This window comes from Conger conger, chromosome 18, assembly GCF_963514075.1.
Source record: "Conger conger chromosome 18, fConCon1.1, whole genome shotgun sequence".
Classification (NCBI taxonomy): Eukaryota; Metazoa; Chordata; class Actinopteri; order Anguilliformes; family Congridae; genus Conger; species Conger conger.
This window is the reverse complement of record NC_083777.1, coordinates 21,537,375-21,557,804: the sequence shown is the minus strand read 5'-3', so window position 1 is coordinate 21,557,804 and position 20,430 is coordinate 21,537,375. Positions and strand designations below refer to the sequence as shown.

At 42.8% G+C, this 20,430-nt stretch overlaps 1 protein-coding gene across 3 annotated transcripts in view; it reads left to right on the top strand.

The window, feature by feature from the left end:
- LOC133118576 (cGMP-dependent protein kinase 1-like) overlaps positions 1–20,430 on the top strand; it is a 101,905-nt gene that overhangs the window by 14,091 nt on the left and 67,384 nt on the right. For all 3 annotated transcript variants that reach the window (XM_061228684.1, XM_061228683.1, XM_061228682.1), the window contains exons 2-3: positions 819–985; positions 15,988–16,101. In XM_061228684.1, the coding sequence (XP_061084668.1) occupies positions 819–985; positions 15,988–16,101 (281 nt within the window). The remainder of the gene's footprint in view (positions 1–818; positions 986–15,987; positions 16,102–20,430) is intronic.

Below are 20,430 nucleotides of genomic sequence, written 5' to 3'. Positions count from 1 at the left end.
TTACCCAAATAAAAGTATACTCAGCAATATATTTGTCATATTTTTTTCAAAAACAGATGTGCCTTGTTTCTATGAATAGAACACTAACATGCATTCATACTCAAAGTGTTGCTTGGAGAGTGCAGCTTTGTAATTGCGTAGCCATTATAATAATTTTGAATGACATAAGTGCTGTTCTGCATCACAATTACTGTACCAATAATCTACAAAAAGCGCCTGGAACCCTTCAGGGGGTGGGTAGAATACTTCTCTGCAGTTTCTGTTGTGAAGAGATACTGTATCTCAGGATTTCGGTTGGAAAACTGCTCTCTCGACACTCCGGAGAGTACCGACCTGGAGATAATGAAGATGAACTGTTGGGGTTTTTTGGCACATCGGTTTTGGTGCTCATTAGATTGCATTGCATTCATTTAATGAATGCTCTTTTCCTGGCAACCTACAAAGCAAAGCATATAATTGGATTCAAAACAGACAAAGAGCAAAAGTACAAACAAAGAGGAAAAGAAACATTTAAGTTGGAGTCGGCGAAGCCAAGAAGTGCTAGATTTAAGTGTTCTGTTTAACATAGTCAACTAGTTTGATGAACATATTCCACTCACCAGATAGTAGTATGAGTAAGTAAAACTGATGAAATATCTAGAATTGCGTGGTGTGCATTGGAAATGTACTGTAGCATGTTTTACCATCTCAGGCTGGTTAGTGAACATCACCTGAGCAATATTGAAAAAATCTGAATGCAGACAAAAGCTGAATAGATATTGATCTGTGAACCCTAAGAGAAATGCATTCAGTTTCTTCATATTCATCTTAATTCACAGGTCCAAGGATTTAATCAAGGGAGCCATTTTGGACAACGATTTCATGAAGAACCTGGAGTTATCCCAAATCCAGGAGATAGTGGACTGCATGTATCCAGTGGAATATGGCAAAGACAGCTGCATCATTAAAGAGGGTGACGTGGGGTCACTGGTTTATGTCATGGAAGGTATGTCATATTTCACCTTCTTCATTAAATAAAAGAAAAGAACATTGATGTAAAATATCAGACATACTGTACATATGCGTGGGGCCAAGAGGAAAATTTTGTGCAGAAACATGAAAGTAGCATAAAGGTAACTATCGTAATGTTTCGAAAACAACTAGATGTGGAAGGAGAAGCATTATTTGCCAATCTTACGTTGCAGTCAACCCAGACATGGAAAAAAATAAAACACTTTAATTACTTTAGTGTTTAAGAGGGTACCTGTCCTAGCCAGTTTGAGACAGACGTAAAGAGATCGGATAGGTTCACAATTCCAAGCAACAAAAACAGGTCATCAGTCCTAATTGGGGAAATGGACTGCATTTATATAGCACTTCTATCTTAAACTCTTTGCAATTAATGCCTCATATTTACCTATTCACACAAACAAACGGCAAAAGGCTACCATGCAACCTTGCCCTGCTCACAACCAACTTATCTGGAGCAATTGGCGGTTAGGTGTCTTGCTCAGGAACAGTTCGACACAGCCACAGCGGGGGATCGAACCGTCGACCCAACTGTCAGATGACTGTTCTTACCCCCTGAGCTCATTTCCCCCCCAACCATTTAGCCATTGCAGTAATTTTTATATGTTTATGCATGCTGTACACCTTTTCACTGTTCATCTCACTATATCCATCCTCAAAGTACACGTTCCGTTTTGGATTTGTTCTGCGTTCGTACAAGGAGAACAGGAGGTGCAGAAAGTGAAGCAGCTGGATGAGAGCGGGTTCTCATCAGAATTATTTAGGGTAAAAATGAAGGCTGAGACATCTGAACACCCAGAATTATATAACAACTGCAGCTGCATGGAGAACTCTCTGTTCACAGTGAAGGGAGGGGTGGAACCTGACTGTCGCATGTATTTCAATATAATAGGCTCATTATTTATTTTTATTCATTCTCACCGGAGCTCAATGAAGCTCGTCATCCCCATAAAATGACTTTCGGATCAGCACGGACGGCGCGTATTGATCCCGTAGTGTGTTTGATGAGCACTGAAGAACCTTGAGCCAGTAGTGGAATATCCTTGCCATGAAAACAAGGGCAAGTTGTAACTGCTATCTGCACCTAGCAGTCCTGCCGTGGAAATCATCCGACTCCATTCTCTTCTGAAAATTAGTGTTTATAGCTTGATGCCGACATGCCAGTATAATTATAAATTAATACAACGAAAAGCTATTTTGGGGCAAGATAAGACTTGCGCCAGCTACAGTCCATCATTTCCACAGGTACTCTGATAACTCTGCAGCTCTGACATCTCTGATAGCAGAGAGTGATGTTCATGCTGTGAACATCAGATTTGATTTGGAGAGTATTGATGGCTCCATGGCACATATTGGCTGACAACAGCACAAACTGGGGACGGTGGAAGCCAACTAGGCACAGGAGAGATGTGGCATTTCAGATCTGGTGAGCTGGAGTGTTTGTGTAATTTCAAGGTGGATTGTTACGTGCATTTAATGGTGAGTCCCCTTTACTAATAAAAAAATCTTTCAGGTGAAGATGACTTCCGTTGCTTCCCTTGGCTGTACTGGCAGCACGGTTTTCATTAGCTGGAGCGCCTCTTCTGCACATGCTCTGATGGAACACAATGCCTTTATTGTCTGTTTCCATGGAAATTCATTTTGCAACAGCAGGTCAGAGCAACATAATGCTAACGCCACAAGTGCTCGCTCTGCAGTCATTCAAAGGACATGTGCATCATTCATATACGCTGAACACATCGCGCCTAGACTTATAATACATACACAATATGAGTTGTACATTTGCTCCTCACATGCTGCCATTTGTGTCATGAAAATTTCATGATTATAACTAATCTATAAAGCAGTACATGGGTTTGGAAAACCACACTTGATATGTGGTGATATTATTTCTCTGTATCACCCAAATATTACATTCACACTAAATTAATTTAGCAGACCCCATTACCCGGGCCGATTCACGTACGTGAGTAATATGAGGAACATGGCCAGACGTTGCCATTTCCAGACCATCCGATGCTGCATGTGCAGCATCGCTAAAGCACCAGATGTAAGGTAACGCTGCCAAGTTAAGACTATACTGCAGTCAGAGAGTGCGAGGGGTGTCATGGTGCGGAAAATCACAAAGCCCAAAACTGGCAGGGGCAGCTTTTAGCTCCACGGTTCCTGTAGGAGGCAACAACTCCTGCTTTTTACATCTAGACTCAACATCCATCAAGACGTCACAGCTTTTTAGCCTCGATGTCAATGTCCTGCTGTACTCCAAATCCCTGTTCTACCGGAATTGGATTGTTCTTAAACTACAGCTGGAACACTACTGCAGTCACTGTGTGACAAATACTGCAATACAGAAACAATGTTTGATCAATGATTGATTATGGTAGCAAAATAAAGCCAGTAGAAGGCAGGGCCTGACTTACTTCCTGGGCTTGACTGTGATGTCTGTTCTATCTGGACAGCTTGTGGAAAGCATGGATCATCCCATTGCAGTCATTGAGGACTGAGAACTGATAGTTTCCTTCACTTATTTTACCTGGGAGTCAGGTATAAAGATAACCAGCAGCACTAAACCTTCAGTTAATAGCAGAAAGGGAAAAGAAAGCCAAGGCTGGATTTTGATTTAAGGACCAGATTTGATGATCCCTGGTATAAAGAGTGTCCTAACTTTGCATCCATGGATGTGGAAACCCCAAGGGGGACTTTACCTGAATTACTACATGACCAGATCATCCCACATATTGTATTAACATCTTTCTGAGCAAAAAAACTAAGACATCACTAAGGAATTTACCCTTAATTGACTTTCTACCTACACCTCATTGTCATGGGTACCTGTTTTTACAGTTCAGCTAAAATGACTAGTCTCTAATTTTACTAGTAACGGGGGGGGGGGGGGGGGCATCCATTTGCCATAACAATATGCAGGAATAATATGCAGGCAGGTACTGCTTGAATTCTTTAATAAGATTACCCAGAATCCATAGCATCGCAGTGTCTCAGAGCACAGAGGGAGGTTCTGTCTCACCAGGTGATTGCACTCTGAAAGGCCACTGCTTTCCCTCAGGGTGTGTGTGTGTGTGTGTGTGTGTGTGTAAGAGAGAAAGAAAAAGAGAGAAGACAGTGTGCACATCATGTGTGAGAGGAGAGAGAAAGAAGAGAGGGAGAGCGTGTGTGTGTGTGTGTGTGTGTGTGTGTGTGTGTGTGTGTGTGTGTGTTTGCACGCTGATGTGTGACAACGCTGTTTGGCTGGTAAGGCCTCCCGCAGAGGGATAAGGATGGCAGAACTGTGCCACCCTTCTCATAAAGCCCCTTATTTCACTCCAGTGTCCTCTACAATCTCTGCTTCCTAATTCACCCATAATTTAGAACTAGAGTGCTGTAGTAAACACTTTGGGTCAACAGGCACTCTGAAGACTCTTGAACCATAACACAGGTCTCTGAGGAATACCACACATAAACAACACAAACACAAACAGATGCTCGCATCCTCACCAGCACTCGCTGTATAATACCAAGAAACACATGACTGTCCATCATTTGGTATCCGTGTCCTTCCCCCCTGCCACATTTATAGTGTACAGTAAAGACACTACAGCCAAAGGTGTCACCAAGAAGCATGTACTCGCCAATTTCAACTAAGCAAGACAAACATCTGAGCCCAACTGCCTGAGCGGGTGATCAGGGCTGTCGGGCAGTGCGGCGGGTGGAATCTCCATTTTGAGACGGCGCTGGGGTAATTGGATCTACTGGGGCAGAGAAATGGATTGCCGGCGGAAGTCTTTCTCCTTTTACAATGCCGATCACCTTGACCTTGTGATCGCCGCTTTTAGAAAACGTGCACTTCTAATGAGACAGGAACGAAGCCTGGAATGTGCCCATTCCTTTGAAAAGGCTGATGACTGGCTTAGAAAAATGGGTTTAGCCAACAGGATGAAATTGCATGAAAAGAACTTGTCTTGTGTCACGCGTGCTTGTATGACCTTTCCTTGAATTATTTTTTTTCTTTTGTGGTTTTTCCAATTTTCAATTTGTGAAATTGATGAATATTACATTACATTACATTATTGGCATTTGGCAGACACTCTTATCCAGAGCGACGTACAGTTGATTAGACTGAGCAGGGGACAATCCTCCCCTGGAGCAATGCAGGGTTAAGGGCCTTGCTCAAGGGCCCAATGGCTGTGCGGATCTTATTGTGGCTACACTGGGATTAGAACCACCGACCTTGGTGTCCCAGTCATTTACCTTAACCCACTATGCTACAGGTCGCCCTACCACACTCCAACACTGCATAAAGAATACATCAGTGGTTGATAAATCTGCTGCACACTTCGTGTAAACTCGGAGATGGTCAGAGAGAATGCCTTTTCTTTTGGTTGAGATAGGTTTGGAACCTCAGTATACTGAATGCAGATTTAAGGATTATTCTTTCTAACCATTCTTAATTGTGAAAAATCACTGCCATCGTGCCCATAGCAAATTATCAATAATCAAGATCATGTCATTATGTATTCAAATAGCTTAATTAAAATATCAAGAATCTAGTATAACTGTTATATATTGTTTCCTCTGTAGGCTAGAGGTTATTTGTCATTATATTACCATTTGGCAGCAGCATTTTTGAAGCATGCATCAAATCCAATAGGTAACCTGTATACCTAGCAAATAATTAGCTGACATGCATACACTATGTATGGTCTTGTATTTTATAAGCAAATTATTCATGTAATTTACGCGCTTAAATTACATTTATTGATCATAGAGGGAGGCTATGCTTCCCTCACCTTTATAACTTCATGACATTTTTAATGACGTTTATTGATAAACTGAGATATTATATCTACAGTCCTGGAAAAACAGTGTTGAGTGGCGACGCTTCACAAATATGGCAAGGAATATTTTAACAGTCGTACATGAAAATGCCACACTCAGAGAACAGTTGGTGTTCCTTAGCAACGCAATTAATGTTAATATCAAATGATTTATTGGTTCATGGCTACAGAAATTGCAAGGATTTGGGGATTCATAAGCACGCAGGGGATGTTGCTGTGGTAATGACGTCTCTTTGGCCAAAGCGAGGTGCTGATAACAGCTGCAGACTGAGGCGATAGGCAGGTTTAATGCAGTCATATCCGGGAGAGCGAAATGTGTTGTCACCGTGGACCGGAGCGCCTGTGATCCGTGAAAGCAGGGCGGAAAGGGAGTACCTCAATTAAATGCAGTTTGAATTAAACCAGGGCTAAAAGGAGAACACGATGTGAAGTGTGCATTGGAGGGACAGTGAGTGACACAGGCCTTTAAGCGTTCCCAGAGTTCAGTTTGACACAGACGAGGCCGAGGCGAGCTCTACGGGGATTGTGGGATGTGAGTTGATGTGACTGCGTGTCTCTGGTAGTGGTGAAGTGGGGAAGCATGCCAAATTAAGGTTGCCGTTACGGGCTGCAAACCACACCCACTCAGTCATTGGACGCCATCGGAATGTATGATTGGTCACACATTGCATGCATTGTAATGGCAAATTCTCTCATTCTCTCATCAGAAAAACAAAAAAATGACAAACAAAAAAAACACTGTGAATGGATTCAAAGGTGAATCAAACGTCCCCCAAAAATAAATGGATAAAAAGAGCACATGACCTTCATACTTAAGATATTGGTGCAGTTGGCTGTCTGCAATGTGCACTCCGTTAAGAAGTCCAAGAGCGGGAGAGGAGAGAGGGTGGTGATGGGAATAAGAAAGGAGGCTGCTAACACCACACCTTCCAGCTTGAGTACTGAGGGCCACTTCCTCTCCAAGCCCAGTCTCCATACATCGCTGGCTTATCGCTGTCGGATTCACTCGGTTGAAAAGCAAAGGTAATCTTGCGCTAAATTGTTTGCTTGAAGAGTTATTGGACCTCCTCTTAATGCAACATTTATCTAGACACTCCAACGGGTAATAAAGCCACAGAAACCCCTTGCACGTTGTAGGTAGCCTCATGTCAAGGAGACATAATTAATCAGCAAATGGCTGCAAGGTGTGCAAAGAAAACTAAAATCGTATTCCCATTTTTGAGCAGTTCTCACTGTGAGTTAGCATGCAAAAAACATGTTTGTTTGACTCTCAAGTTAATATTGATAAATATCAAATATTAAAATTACAAATATAATAGTGATTCTATATTCTGCATATAGGTTAAGATGGGTGAAGCACAGACTTCATGATTCATGTGCGATATCTGAGAAGCTTTTACTGGGAAACCTGGGTGAGGAAAGTGGGTCCCTGATAGTGGGTTTGGGAGGTCTCTGAGGGACTTTGGGGTTCAGGAAGGGCCTACATCAGCTGCATAAGCTCCTTTCCTTAGCAACTGTTTGCAGGGGCTGTGTGTGGGTGTCTGAGAGAGCAGAGCATAATCTCCCCTGCTGCAGCAAATGGCAAATCTAGAGTGCTCAGAAACAAATCTGTGTTCTTACCTGAGAGAGGCAGTGTTGGCGGGACTACATCTGTGGTCCTTAGTCCTATGTGTGTGCACCCAGACCACAGTTCTGCTCTCAGTCTGTGTGTATACACCCAGACCACAGTTCTGCCATCAGTCTGTGTGTATACACCCAGACCACAGTTCTGCCATCAGTCTGTGTGTATACACCCACACCACAGTTCTGCCCTCAGTCTGTGTGTATACACCCACACCACAGTTCTGCCCTCAGTCTGTGTGCACTCACACCACAGTTCTGCCCTCAGTCTGTGTGCACTCACACCACAGTTCTGCCCTCAGTCTGTGTGTGTGCACCCACACCACAGTTCTGCCCTCAGTCTGTGTGTGTGCACTCACACCACAGTTCTGCCCTCAGTCTGTGTGCACTCACACCACAGTTCTGCCCTCAGTCTGTGTGTGTGCACCCACACCACAGTTCTGCCCTCAGTCTGTGTGTGTGCACTCACACCACAGTTCTGCCCTCAGTCTGTGTGTGTGCACTCACACCACAGTTCTGCCCTGCCATCTGTCTTCTGGTGCCTTAAGTGCGATGACCTCCAAGGAGTTCAGCTGATTAACGTAAAACATTTATTCTCCTAACGCCGTCCTTCGAATCTTGGCACCCTGCTTAGTGGCAGAATTTAATTTCCCCTTATAAAGACACGGACACACGCACAAGGAGAAGCCCTGTTGCTTGTGAGTCGTCAGATAATCAGACTCGGAGGTTCCTATACAGGCACAGATAAGGTTGCTGATTGTGAAGTGGACACACACAGTCCCTCCGCAGGTGGAAGCATGACGCCATACGGTACACAAAGGTCACTGACAGGTGGGGGTTTAAGCCTTTACATAAACTCGATTTGAAGGTTTACAATGACTCTTTGGCCACACATATTAGCCTTTTTTTCAAAGATCATATTGACTACAAAGACATGCTCAACTCGTGTTTAATGGAAAACGGAAGGCTAATATCTTTTGCAATATTTTTTAACTGTAAAAAAGGCCGATTCCTTCGTAAATGTGGAAACTGGCAATAATTACAGTTCATTTTAACGTGTGTGATAACCCATTTGAGACAGTGTGTTTGATATATTGATTGCGTTTCCCTTTGTAATGATAGCTATTCTTTTTCATTCAGGGACCAATGATTAGCACTGTGTTTTGTTGCATGTTTTGTTTATGAATGGATTGTGTTGTCCAATTTACTTACCAATCATTCATTTTCTTAAGAAGATTACACAGGACTATTAATATTTGTTGTTTTGATAATGGCACTGATGATAGCTTGACAAGGAAATGCTCACTTCCATCTTGCTTTTTCAATTTCACTTATTCACTTGAGTGCTATCTGCACGAGTTGATAAACAAATTATTTTTGCTAGACCTCAGTGTCTTAATTCTGTAGTGTGCAGACAGCATCTCTCTTTTTAATGTGCAATTACCTGGCTTTATGCACCTGCAAAAAGACGTTGCTTCTTTTTTGATTTAGGGGAAAAACATCCTGTCCTGTTAGGTAATTGGATCTCTGAAGTGTTTGTGCACATGGGGTTGAGCTTCAATGAGCTTTCGCCCTTAACCAATATGAGATCTTATGAAAAAACACCTTTGGAGGAAATCAGTATTTAGGAGCACTCGACCTGACACCATATTATTGCCATTTCTTGTTTAAGAAAATCCTGGGATGAAAATCCATATCAGTATCATATCTAAATTCTGATTCAACACTTTATTTACAAAGAATACATTTCGTTATGCATCGTTATTGTCTTGCTTATTCCGAGATACAGTAGTGTAAAAAGGCAAGCCCAAATCAACCTCTGTAATGAGAATTTGCCACAGTGCAAATGTTCCTCCATGGTGATTTGAAAAAAAGATTAAAAGCAGAACATTAGACTCTACATTTGCATTTTCATTGCTTTGCTGAGAGCTTTAAGAGCAGGCTGAAACACAAGGCGAGTCGAGCACTTTGCGGCATATGCAGCCCTTCTGTGACAATATGACTTTGTAATTTGGGGCGACATGGCTCAGGCGGTAAGAGCAGTCGTCTGGCAGTCGGAGGGTTGCCGGTTCGATCCCCCGCCCGGGCTGTGTCGAAGTGTCCCTGAGCAAAACACCTAACCCCTAAATGCTCCTGATGAGCTGGTGGGTTCCTTGCATGGCAGCCAATCACCGTTGGTGTGCAGGTGTGTGTATGAATGGGTGAATGAGAAGCATCAATTGTACAGCGCTTTGGATAAAGGCGCTATATAAATGCCAACCATTTACCATTTTAATTGTCCGGAACAGGACTCACATTTTGAATTCGTTCAGGCCTCTTGATCTTTGAATATATTCCGTATATATTCCCTTTCACCCATCCTCCAGTCTAATCAAACACAATCCTTCAGAATGCGTTAGGTAACGCTCAGGTTCACACTGGATCACGGGACAGAAAGACATTGAACCCTTACATACATGGACAAGACACCACATTTCACAGCAAACTAAATAATATATGAAAAAGACCATGGGCCAATACGTTTCAGGTATGAGATGTTTCATGTTAAATTTAGGACCTTTGTCTTTTCTTACCTGAAAGGCTACATGGTTGGCTCTGTTTGGGCAATGGGTTTATGGATATCAAGTCCTTCTACATCACAGCCAGCACAGGATTTCAGCCCCTCTGTGCAGTATAAGTAGCTGGTCATCGGTAATCTACTGGCCAGGCATCGAAGCCACAAAAAGCACTGAACAGATAAACAGTGCCTGAACTAACAGGGCTTCAGCCAGAAAATAATCACACCGTGAGATTGCCTGCATTAAAATAATGTTCTGCTCCTTCTTTTTCTTGTTCGTTTCTTTGTATTACCACACGTGCCCTTTTGAATGCTGAATGTGTGTGAATCCTAATTTTAGAGTCATACAGACCAAGATGAAAAAGTGTGGACCCGATGCAAGAAAAGGGGTCCAAAAGGCAGACAAAAGGCTTAATTTAAAAAGGGATGAAAAGCCATTTTCACCTTTGAAAAGATTGATAAGGATATAAAAAAGCTATTAGTATACACAGTGAGGTGACTAATATTTCCACCCGGTCATATGTCTCTCAGCGGATTACAAGCTAATCTGTCAGACAGGATTCTAATGGAGTTCTTGGAGGGGAGCTACTTATTTCAGAGAGTTTTGCCATGTTCTGGTGATGTATTTTTCACAAAGGCAGTTAATGGCCTGATAACTAACTTAATTGCTTAAATGGGAATTAAATGAGTTATCTTAATGTGAATTCATAGCTGGCTCAAACATCGGGCCTCATGGAAGAACCACTCGTACAAGCAGATTTGTTTTTAAATCTGCTCATACTAAATATATAAGAGAACTTCACCAATTCACCAATATTCCTTTTTCTTAGGTAGGAACAAGATTTGAGAGGTTCTGATCCCTCGAATCATGTAAGCGACGTATTCCATTCATTTTCTATGGAGAGCTATGACTGGCACAGTCTGGGTGAGTGCTGTGGTACGTCCGACGGTTCTGTATTTGCATACGTGCAAATTAAATGCATCCAGCACCGCTCTCCTGGCTCACAGCACTCAGATAAAACTTTTAAACTAGGCATTGCAGATCAAATATGAATCAAGATTCAGCACCGCTTTGATTATTTCTCAATCAGATGTTTTCAGAAACATGTTTTAGTGGACCATTTAAGAGGGATAAGAGTTTATTAACGGATTCATTATGTTTACAGTACATGGTCATTTAGACTTGATTAGACGAAGCAGGAGACAATCCCCCCCTGGAGCAATGCAAGGTTAAGAACCTTGCACAAGGGCCCAATAGCAGTGCTACACTGAGCCTTCCGGGTCCCAGTCCCCATTGTACCATAGCCACTAGTGTACAGGCTGTAGGCTGCCCCTTTCAAATGGTTTCCAGGTTCCTGTAATAGTCACAATTTAAATGATCTTCTGAATTTCTCTACTCTGATCCATGGCAGCTGGCAGTAAAGCAAGGTGGCAACACGGACGAGGTCTGGGCGCGACGCGTATGTGAAGATGAATGTTATTTTTATGTTGCTTATTGCAACTGGTAGTCACAGAAATACAGTCCTGTGGCACTATTGTACGAGCTGCAGATTTGTAATCAGAAGATTATCAGACATTGAACTCCTGGGTGGGGCAATGCCGTTGCATCCCTTGAGCAAGGTATTTAACCTGATGCGGATCAGCACATATCCCGTCGCACGACCGGATAACGCAGCAGATGTAAGCTCAGGAAGCCACCTGGGGTAAGAACATGGGTAATAACAACCCATTATTACAATTAAACTCAACAAAATGGCTCCTGCTCCTTTCAAGGTCTAATTCACCGACAAATTTTCCAACCATTGTCATTTACTGTTGAGAATTGGCGTTCATTTTTTGGAAAGTCAGAAAGGTCGCTGCCTCGACAAGTTAACATGTCCACCCCTCACCTTCTGCTCAGGAAATGTAATGTTGGAGTTTTGGAGTTAGGTCAGAATGCAAAGAATAAGCAAATAATATCGTATACAGTTTGCTCTCATAATTAGAATGGTCGGTCATGTTGGCTGTTTTAATTCAATTGCATTAGGTCACATGGAGGTTTGAATAAACTACAACACCCTGCTTCTGGCACATCCAGGTCTAGCCAGCTACACAGGTGTGGAGAGGAGGCACAAGAACAAGGACAGGTCATTGTCAGTGTAGGAACTCTACTCTTTGTTATATTGATGTAATCACATACACGTCCTGAGTGGCAGTGAGATTATGGAGGCTGTTGTACATGACCAGCCTCTATGCTGTCCATTAACACTCTGCCCTTTCTAACTTTCACGGAAGTGCACGAACATAACAAAAATCACCAAAACAAAAGATGCCTTTCGCATTTAAAGTGATAGTACCTCAAAAATGTAAGTATGCAAATCACGATGCAAATGTTTGATACAATACACCAAAGAATACAATGCTTTGCATGATGCCAATGGATAGATATGAGTGAAAGCTAACGTGTGTTAACACGGACACAAATCTAAAATGGAGTCTGGACAAGGGAGTGAAACATGCCCTGATAAAACACAGGCCTCACAGATAGACGGGTGAGGGCTCTTTGCTGTGCTGTCGTCAGGGCAGGGTGCTCTTGCAGGCTAATGAGTGTAGCGGCCCAGCTGGGGCAGGTGTGCAGTTCAGAGGGCCTCCTAAGCAGCTTCACAGCCCAGGAGAGCACCACACGGATATGACTTTCCTCATACAGAGCACAACATAAACACGGAGAGGCTAGCAGGTGACCTCAGACCCCCCCCGCAGTCTGTGCTACTGTTGGGCACCAAATGTCAAGATCAAATTTAGAAACTAAACACGCACAAAAAAAAAAAAAAATCTCTAATTCAAGGTTATGGCAAACCAAGCGAGCAAAGATGACATGGGTCCACTTTGCAGGGGAACAAACACAGTGGCACCCTTGCAGGAATGAAATTAAATTTTAAATTAAGAGTTATACCTCCCAAACAGAACATAACACTCATACTCAGAATGCAATATGCTGTCTGATTTTGTTTGTCAAATTCTACTTTCTGGCATTCTGCATTAAAAAATGTGATTATTTTATTACTTCCCAGTCTTATTAGTCATAGACCTGCCTTGTCACTGAATGCTAGCATCCAGACAGTTGCTTTGTTATGTTCCCAGGGTTTGTACAGATAAAGTGGTATTTCCCCCATTGAGTAATGTTACTGGAATAATTTACAGAAAGAGATTAAACTAGGTACCATTGCATCCCTGGGTGCTTTAAAACCATTGCACAAAGTGCTGTGTCACTGAACCATGTAATTGTCTTAAATGTTAAGATGCCATTGTTTTTATGAGTTTCCTTTGTTTTTTGTGTGTGTATAATTTTGCGTTTGGACACGCAAGGTCGTTGGTTCTAATCCCGGTGTAGCCACAATAAGATCTGCACAGCCATTTGGACCTTAACCCTGCATTGCTCCAGGGGAGGATTGTCTCCTGCTTAGACCAATCAACTGTACTTCGCTCTGGATAAGAGCGTCTGCCAAATGCCATTAATGTAATGTACTACCACCATCTTGGCCACCTCTTTTGAAAGAGACTCACCTCAATGCGACTTCTTGGTTAAACACATACACACAAACAGCAACTTCCAATGTCAGCTTGGAACAGACAACTGTGCTAATGAAATGTCACAGAAGGTGCAACTTTGGCACTTCATGGTCCATTGGGTAAAGTGCGGTCCTGGTGATATAGCAGGGGTACTTCACGCGCAATTGGCAAAGGCAGCCTGCCAAAGACCAGGTCCCCAGATGGTCTCTCTGGCACAAAACAAAAACATCCTTGAATTTCCTTCCAAACATGCCGAACTTGCGCAATTTAAGAACCTCAACAAAACAATTTAAAAAACTTTAAAAGTGAAGCAATGTTAAGGACAAACTCAAAACGAATCTGGGCTTGATATCATTTTCAACACATTAAAATATGTGACGGCATCACTTGTGTGTGAGGGTGTGCCACTCACTTGGGGAGTTATCACAGTTTGGATTTGAATTGCATCGAAAGTACGTGATCATTTGAAATTACAATCTGGAATGCTGCTGTATCATAATGAATTACATTCATGAAGTGCTGTAGTGGTACATACCACTTTTCCACTATTTAATGAAAAATATTAACAGTTCCCATGGAAGTGATTACTTAAGAGTATAACACATGGATAGCTCTCAATAATTATTCAACTGCAAACCACACACAAGCTTTATAGTGTAGGTGAGAACAGTGTCACAAAGGCAGTTTTTCCCTCTGGACACCTCTGGCCTCCTCTACAAGCCCTTCAGCCCGTATGGAGGAAGTATGTGGCCCCAGCCATCACCTGGTCTACTCTAGCACAGTGCCATAATAAACCACATCAAATATAAATGGTGCTTGAGCCCTGATGAACAAGTGCAGACTGCCCTGCCCTCTTTATACAGAATGAAAAACCACTGCGCGACTTTCCTTTTAGAACGTGGGTTCTCAGACTCGGCCTTGGAGATTTGAGGAGTAGATTTTATTTATTTATTTATTTTTTCAAATTTCTAATGTTTGAATGTTCAAGAACAACAAACAATGTGTTTATTGTGATTAGAGTGCTTTGTTTATTGTTTACAGTAGGCAAAGTCATGTACTGTTGGCTAAAGATGAAAAGATGAAAGAATTCTTCTATAGATTCACAAATTTAGCCTGCAATGGCAAAATTATGGGAAATAAATGCCCACTGTATACCCGGCTTTAGACCCCTTCAATGTCTGAATCGCTGGGTGCCATTCATAATGTGCATTCATAATGTGCATTGATGTACCCTCTTAAGGCTATATTATATCAGAAACTGCTCTGCATGCTGTGGATAAATTTTCCGTGTACATATCCCAGGGCTTTTAATGATTCAGATCAACTAATGCCTTCATTTAATATGGAGCATGGCACGTGATTCCAGAAGAAAGCAGTGACTCTTTTTAATTGGTTAAATTGGCAGGTAGAATCCGTGGGGGCTCTAACTGCTGAAAACGTTGAAGGCCGGTATTTTCCTTGAATCTAAAATGAAGACTTAAGCCAAAGTGACGCGAATGGAAATGAGCCAAACTTGACTTTTAAGGATGAATTATTCAAGAGTTTAAGCACATGTTTTCAACCACTTTAATTAATGAATCAAGAGATTGGCCTTCACAAAAGCCAGCAGACTGTACACAGAGGGTCCCCTGGACCGACTGAACCCGTAAAAAGAACAGAGCGTTTTATCTCCATTTGCATAGCATTGGCTCAGGCCAGAGAGGATGTGGAACATGCATCGTCTGAACCAGGACTGCCCAGCCCTGTGGATGGACATCTAACAGTCCTGCAGGTTCTCATTCCAACCCTAATTTGGCAGAACTTGATTGCAATATTTTAAAATAAATATACATGTTTTCTTGCAGCAGTAGGGCAGCATGATATTTCAAGGTGTCTTCTGAAAACTCACGTTAAGGCAGAGTGAGATATGTGTCACTGAAATTATAATGAAACCTCCCGTTTATTGCAGTCGGCACATACAGTAAGTGTTTGTCGTGTTTGTAAATGGTCGTCTACGGGGGCGTGAGACGTGAGTGTCTCAGGGACAGCAGACCTGCCACTGGCAGCAACGCTCGTTTTTTTTTGGATCCCTTTTCTCATTTTTTGAAAACCCAAAATTCTTTTGTGCCGTGACTCAGTCCCTCCCGCCGAGCCCCCTCCTTTTCCGTGGGTCTGACACGTCCGCAGCCAATCCCTGCCCACGCCTGGCCGGTGCAAATTATCCCTCCGACGTCTTCGCCGGAGAACCGGCGCAACTTTCCTGGTGAGCTCGGGGCTGTGTGATGCCTTTTGGCGTAATGATACGAGACACACTTCAAAGCCTCTGTAGTGCGCCCTGATTGGGAGAACAGAACTGCTGTGAAAGGTCGTTCTGGACGTTCCCGCTACAAACCCCGGGCTCATTTTAAGCTGCGTGAATGAGCCCTTTGTGTTGTTTTTCAGATGGGAAAGTGGAGGTGACGAAGGAAGGCATGAAGCTCTGCACCATGGGCCCCGGGAAGGTCTTCGGGGAGCTGGCCATCCTCTACAACTGCACCAGGACCGCCACGGTCAAGAGTAAGTCCCCCGAAACAAGCCTGCCCATATTGCTCAAATAATAAATTAGTGTATTATTTTCAACATGCCATTCACAGCCATTGCATTGCATTTAGGCATTAATCAGAACCTCTAATCAGATTTTTCACATTTTACACTTTACAGAGCTAATGGTGGATGGTGGAAATGTTTGGGCTAATTAAATGCTTCAGGCCACACTGCCCACCCCTGCTTTAGACAATATAATCTGTGTATTCAGCTGGATATAAGCTGAAGCAATTCAGTTTATATATCTTGGTTCCATTCCATGGGACCTGCAACCAGCAGCGTAGAGAGAAATATTAATGTATTTGGGTCTTCATAGAACTAGATGGGCCAGATCTACCAAGGTGGGCATTCACAATTGGGTGCGGTGGTTCAGCAAAGACAAAATGGGGGGGGGGGCTACGGCAGTGCCTGCAACGTCAGTTACAAACACGCACTCCAAGCTATCTGCCAGTTTTGGGGTACATTCCATATCAATTCAACCAAATTAATTGAAATCCAGTCGATGAAGTGAAAAGTATTTGCAATGTTCTATTGAACCATTGCCTCAAAAAACCACATCCTTTGAGCTTGTTACCTTGTACTTTACGATGGTTATTCCAGAAGTAATAGAAACAGAAAATTGAGCCAATTTGGGGGGGGCAATTTGCCATTGCCTGCTCATGGCATTGTGTCGATAGGTTTTGAAAATGCTTTAATTTCCTTTGATTCCTTTGTCTCGAAGCCAATCATTTAAAGACACATTTAAAAATGTCACTTTACGACTTATTACCAAGTGACAGGAGAGGTACATAATGATAAATGATTAATTTGACATCCAGCTTCAGTGTCCAGGGTTTATTGTTCTTTTTTCCAAGGTCATAATGCTCTAATACCAGTGCATTTCTTTCAAGAGAAAATTTTCTTCAGTACCACCTGGTTCATATTACATAAGACATATTTTTACATTTGTGCTTTCCTGATTTGCACTCCAGAGGCAACAGAGATGCTGGCAGTAGAAATGGTGCAAAAATGTAAACAAAAACAAATGAAGTCCAAGGAGCCATTTTGTTTTTGAACGTTAGCACCTGTTTCAGTGCGTGGGATGACATGGTTGAGAACGGTGCCTGTGTTGTAGGTGTTTTGCGAAGCCTTAAGCATTTCACTTAACAGTCATTTGATTTATTAAATCAAGCATTTTTAACCAAATGAACATTGAAGATAATGTCTGTTTCAGAGGATGTTCTCTTTTTACCAAAACACAAGGGCAGATAAAAAGAATTCTAGGACACTGTATCTTGGAAGTTTCGCTTATTTATCGCCACGTTGAAAAGTGTGAATATTTTGCTCGACTGAAATGCTAGCGCTTTTAAAATGTGTCAATAAATAAGTAAAACTTGCAAGATACACAGCGTACAGAAGTTTCTTTTATCGTTTAATTTCTTTTTATTTAGAAATCCTCCCAGACCACCTGTGGGTGAATTTGCCAGGTGTAAAAACAACCTCAACCACCCAATAAAAGGTTATTGAACAATATAATGCAAAAGTAATCGCTGTGATATTGGTGAAAAACGAATGCCTTCAGGATAGGTTTCTGTATATAAAAAAGTGTTTGCAGATAAACTATAAGCCCAAAACACCACAAGTATTTTACATGGCCAAGATAGCACAGCACCTACTGAACACAAATGTGTGTATGTTTACCCAACCGTGCCGGAATTTTAACGGATTAGTGAGACTAAATTCAATCAAAATTCACTATTAAATCGGACTTTAAATGTCATCATTAGTTTATTTCTCTTTAAACACAACTTGGCAAGTACATTTTTTTCCCCCAGATTGCTCAACTTAACCCAAACTTTGTGAGAACCAATGAATTCATTTGAAGGCAAAAGGTGATCTAAGGTGAAAGGCCTCTATTGTGGGACAGCAAACCAGAAACACGGCTGCCATCGGGTCGGGGGAACTAGACGGTGATTATCCATTGTCCTAATTAGTTGTCTGGTTTTGCGATGAACAGCCTCATGATTTTTGCATTAGCCCTGCTGAGTCACCGCAGTGAGAGTCTCAGCAGAGATAGGCCTGTGCTGTAAGTCGCTCTGTTAACTTATCAATCCACAGCCATACCCTCTGAGTGTCATGGTTGCCATAGAGACAGATCCATTCCTACTATTTATACTAAAGCTCAGGGGAAATATGGCTGCCCTGCTGTACATCGCCCCTCACAGTAGTGCCCTCAGAGAAAACGGGACATTGTTAACAGCAAAGCTGGAGCAGGAGGACTCCCTCTGCAGGCAGGGAATAGAAGTGCGTGGATCATGTTTGTGCATCTCGAGAATGTAATGGAAACGCAGCAGGTCTGGGGGGGACGAGTTTGAGCCCGGCTCCGAGAGTTCCCCCACATGGGTGGGGTTTGATCCTGGCTGTATGAGAGTTCCCCCACATGGGTGGGGTTTGATCCTGGCTGTATGAGAGTTCCCCCACATGGGTGGGGTTTGATCCTGGCTGTATGAGAATTCCCCCACATGGGTGGGGTTTGATCCTGGCTGTATGAGAATTCCCCCACATGGGTGGGGTTTGATCCTGGCTGTATGAGAGTTCCCCCTCATGGGTGGGGTTTGATCCTGGCTGTATGAGAGTTCCCCCACATGGGTGGGGTTTGATCCTGGCTGTATGAGAGTTCCCCCACATGGGTGGGGTTTGATCCTGGCTGTATGAGAGTTCCCCCTCATGGGTGGGGTTTGATCCTGGCTCCATGAGAGTTCCCCCTCATGGGTGGGGTTTGATCCTGGCTCCATGAGGGTTCCCCCACATGGTGGGGTTTGATCCTGGCGCTATGAGAGTTCCCCCACATGGGCGGGGTTTGATTCTGGCTGTATGAGAGTTCCCCCTCATGGGTGGGGTTTGATCCTGGCTGTATGAGAGTTCCCCGACATGGGTGGGGTTCGATCCCGGCCATGGAATTTCCTCAGCTGGGCCGATCCGTTACCTCTCTGCTTTCCACCGGCTGGAAATCTTTTTTAAGGAAGGCTGACTGTCCCCCCTCGCTCTCACTCTCCCAAAAAAAGAAGAAATACAATTTAGCAATCAAAGCTGATTGCATATCGGAATAAAATCATTTATTTACCATCATCAACATTCCGCTCACGTTGCTTGCCTGTCTGAACATCCTCAGTTTTGGTATAATATGTCACACCTGAGAGAGACAAATGAGTGAAGATGATGGGCCAGGATTTTGGAGGATATGTTTTCACAGCCACAGATTTCCTTTTCTTCCCATTGGTATGGTGCACTAGCTGTTAACTCGGTTTTTTTTAATACTTGGTGTGGCTTCTGCATACCAGACAGTGACAGGATTTCTCATTAATCTCCATCATGAAGATTAATAAATGCAGGTACTGGGAGTATTGTTCCTTTTCCAGCGTGAAGGTTGCTCTGAGGAAACCCATCCAACACAAGATTGGAGTGCACCTGAAGCTTTTGGAACAGAAATCTCCCGTCTGGACAGTACTGTAGATCCAGTGGGCAAACATTGTTCTGTACCAGCTGGAAATCCAGATCTAGAACCTGACTGCTTCTCCAGAGCCATTTTGGAACTTTTCATGAACTTCACAAAAAGAGAAGGCCTCCATGTCTCCTGCAGGTGTTTTGGCACTTAATGGCTGCCATACCATCAAACAACCAGTGCAGGATTGGGGGGAGGGTCTCTCCAACAAAGAAAGGCACTGTCAGTTATAACAGGGACATGTGCCACACAAGATGTTGACTCAGACTGTTGACTGTATGATTCAGATTATACATAATGTTTTAAATGGAAACAGATAATCCGTGCCCATTTAAATGGCATTATATGGTGGATGTTTTTTTATTTTTTTATGCAATTGGTAAGGGGAGTGGAGTGGGTTTTTAAAAATGCATGTACTGTAGTCCAAAAACAAAATTTCCACCTGCCATATGCTTTCATAATGAAGCCACTGAAGCCAAACAGGTAGAGGCCCCAGGATATGAATTATGATTTTGACGTGCTACTGCGGAGCTGTCCCCTCTACTTCAGCAGAAAACAGGAATGTTGCTCAGAGAGCGAGAGAGATTCGATAGTTTGCAGCACACATACTCCATCCTGAAACACCGAGAGACCATCCACCTAAATGTCAGCAATGGATCTATCACCAGGCCTCCCTTAGGTCTCCTTTCTTATTTCCCCTAGTAATGCAGTTTTGATAGTTCAAAAAATAAAATAAAAATCAGTGAGCACTTGACTTGTTTTGTGCCGTGTAACTCAAGTCCCAGAATAAAGGCTTGCGTATCTGAAGAAGCAGTGCTTTT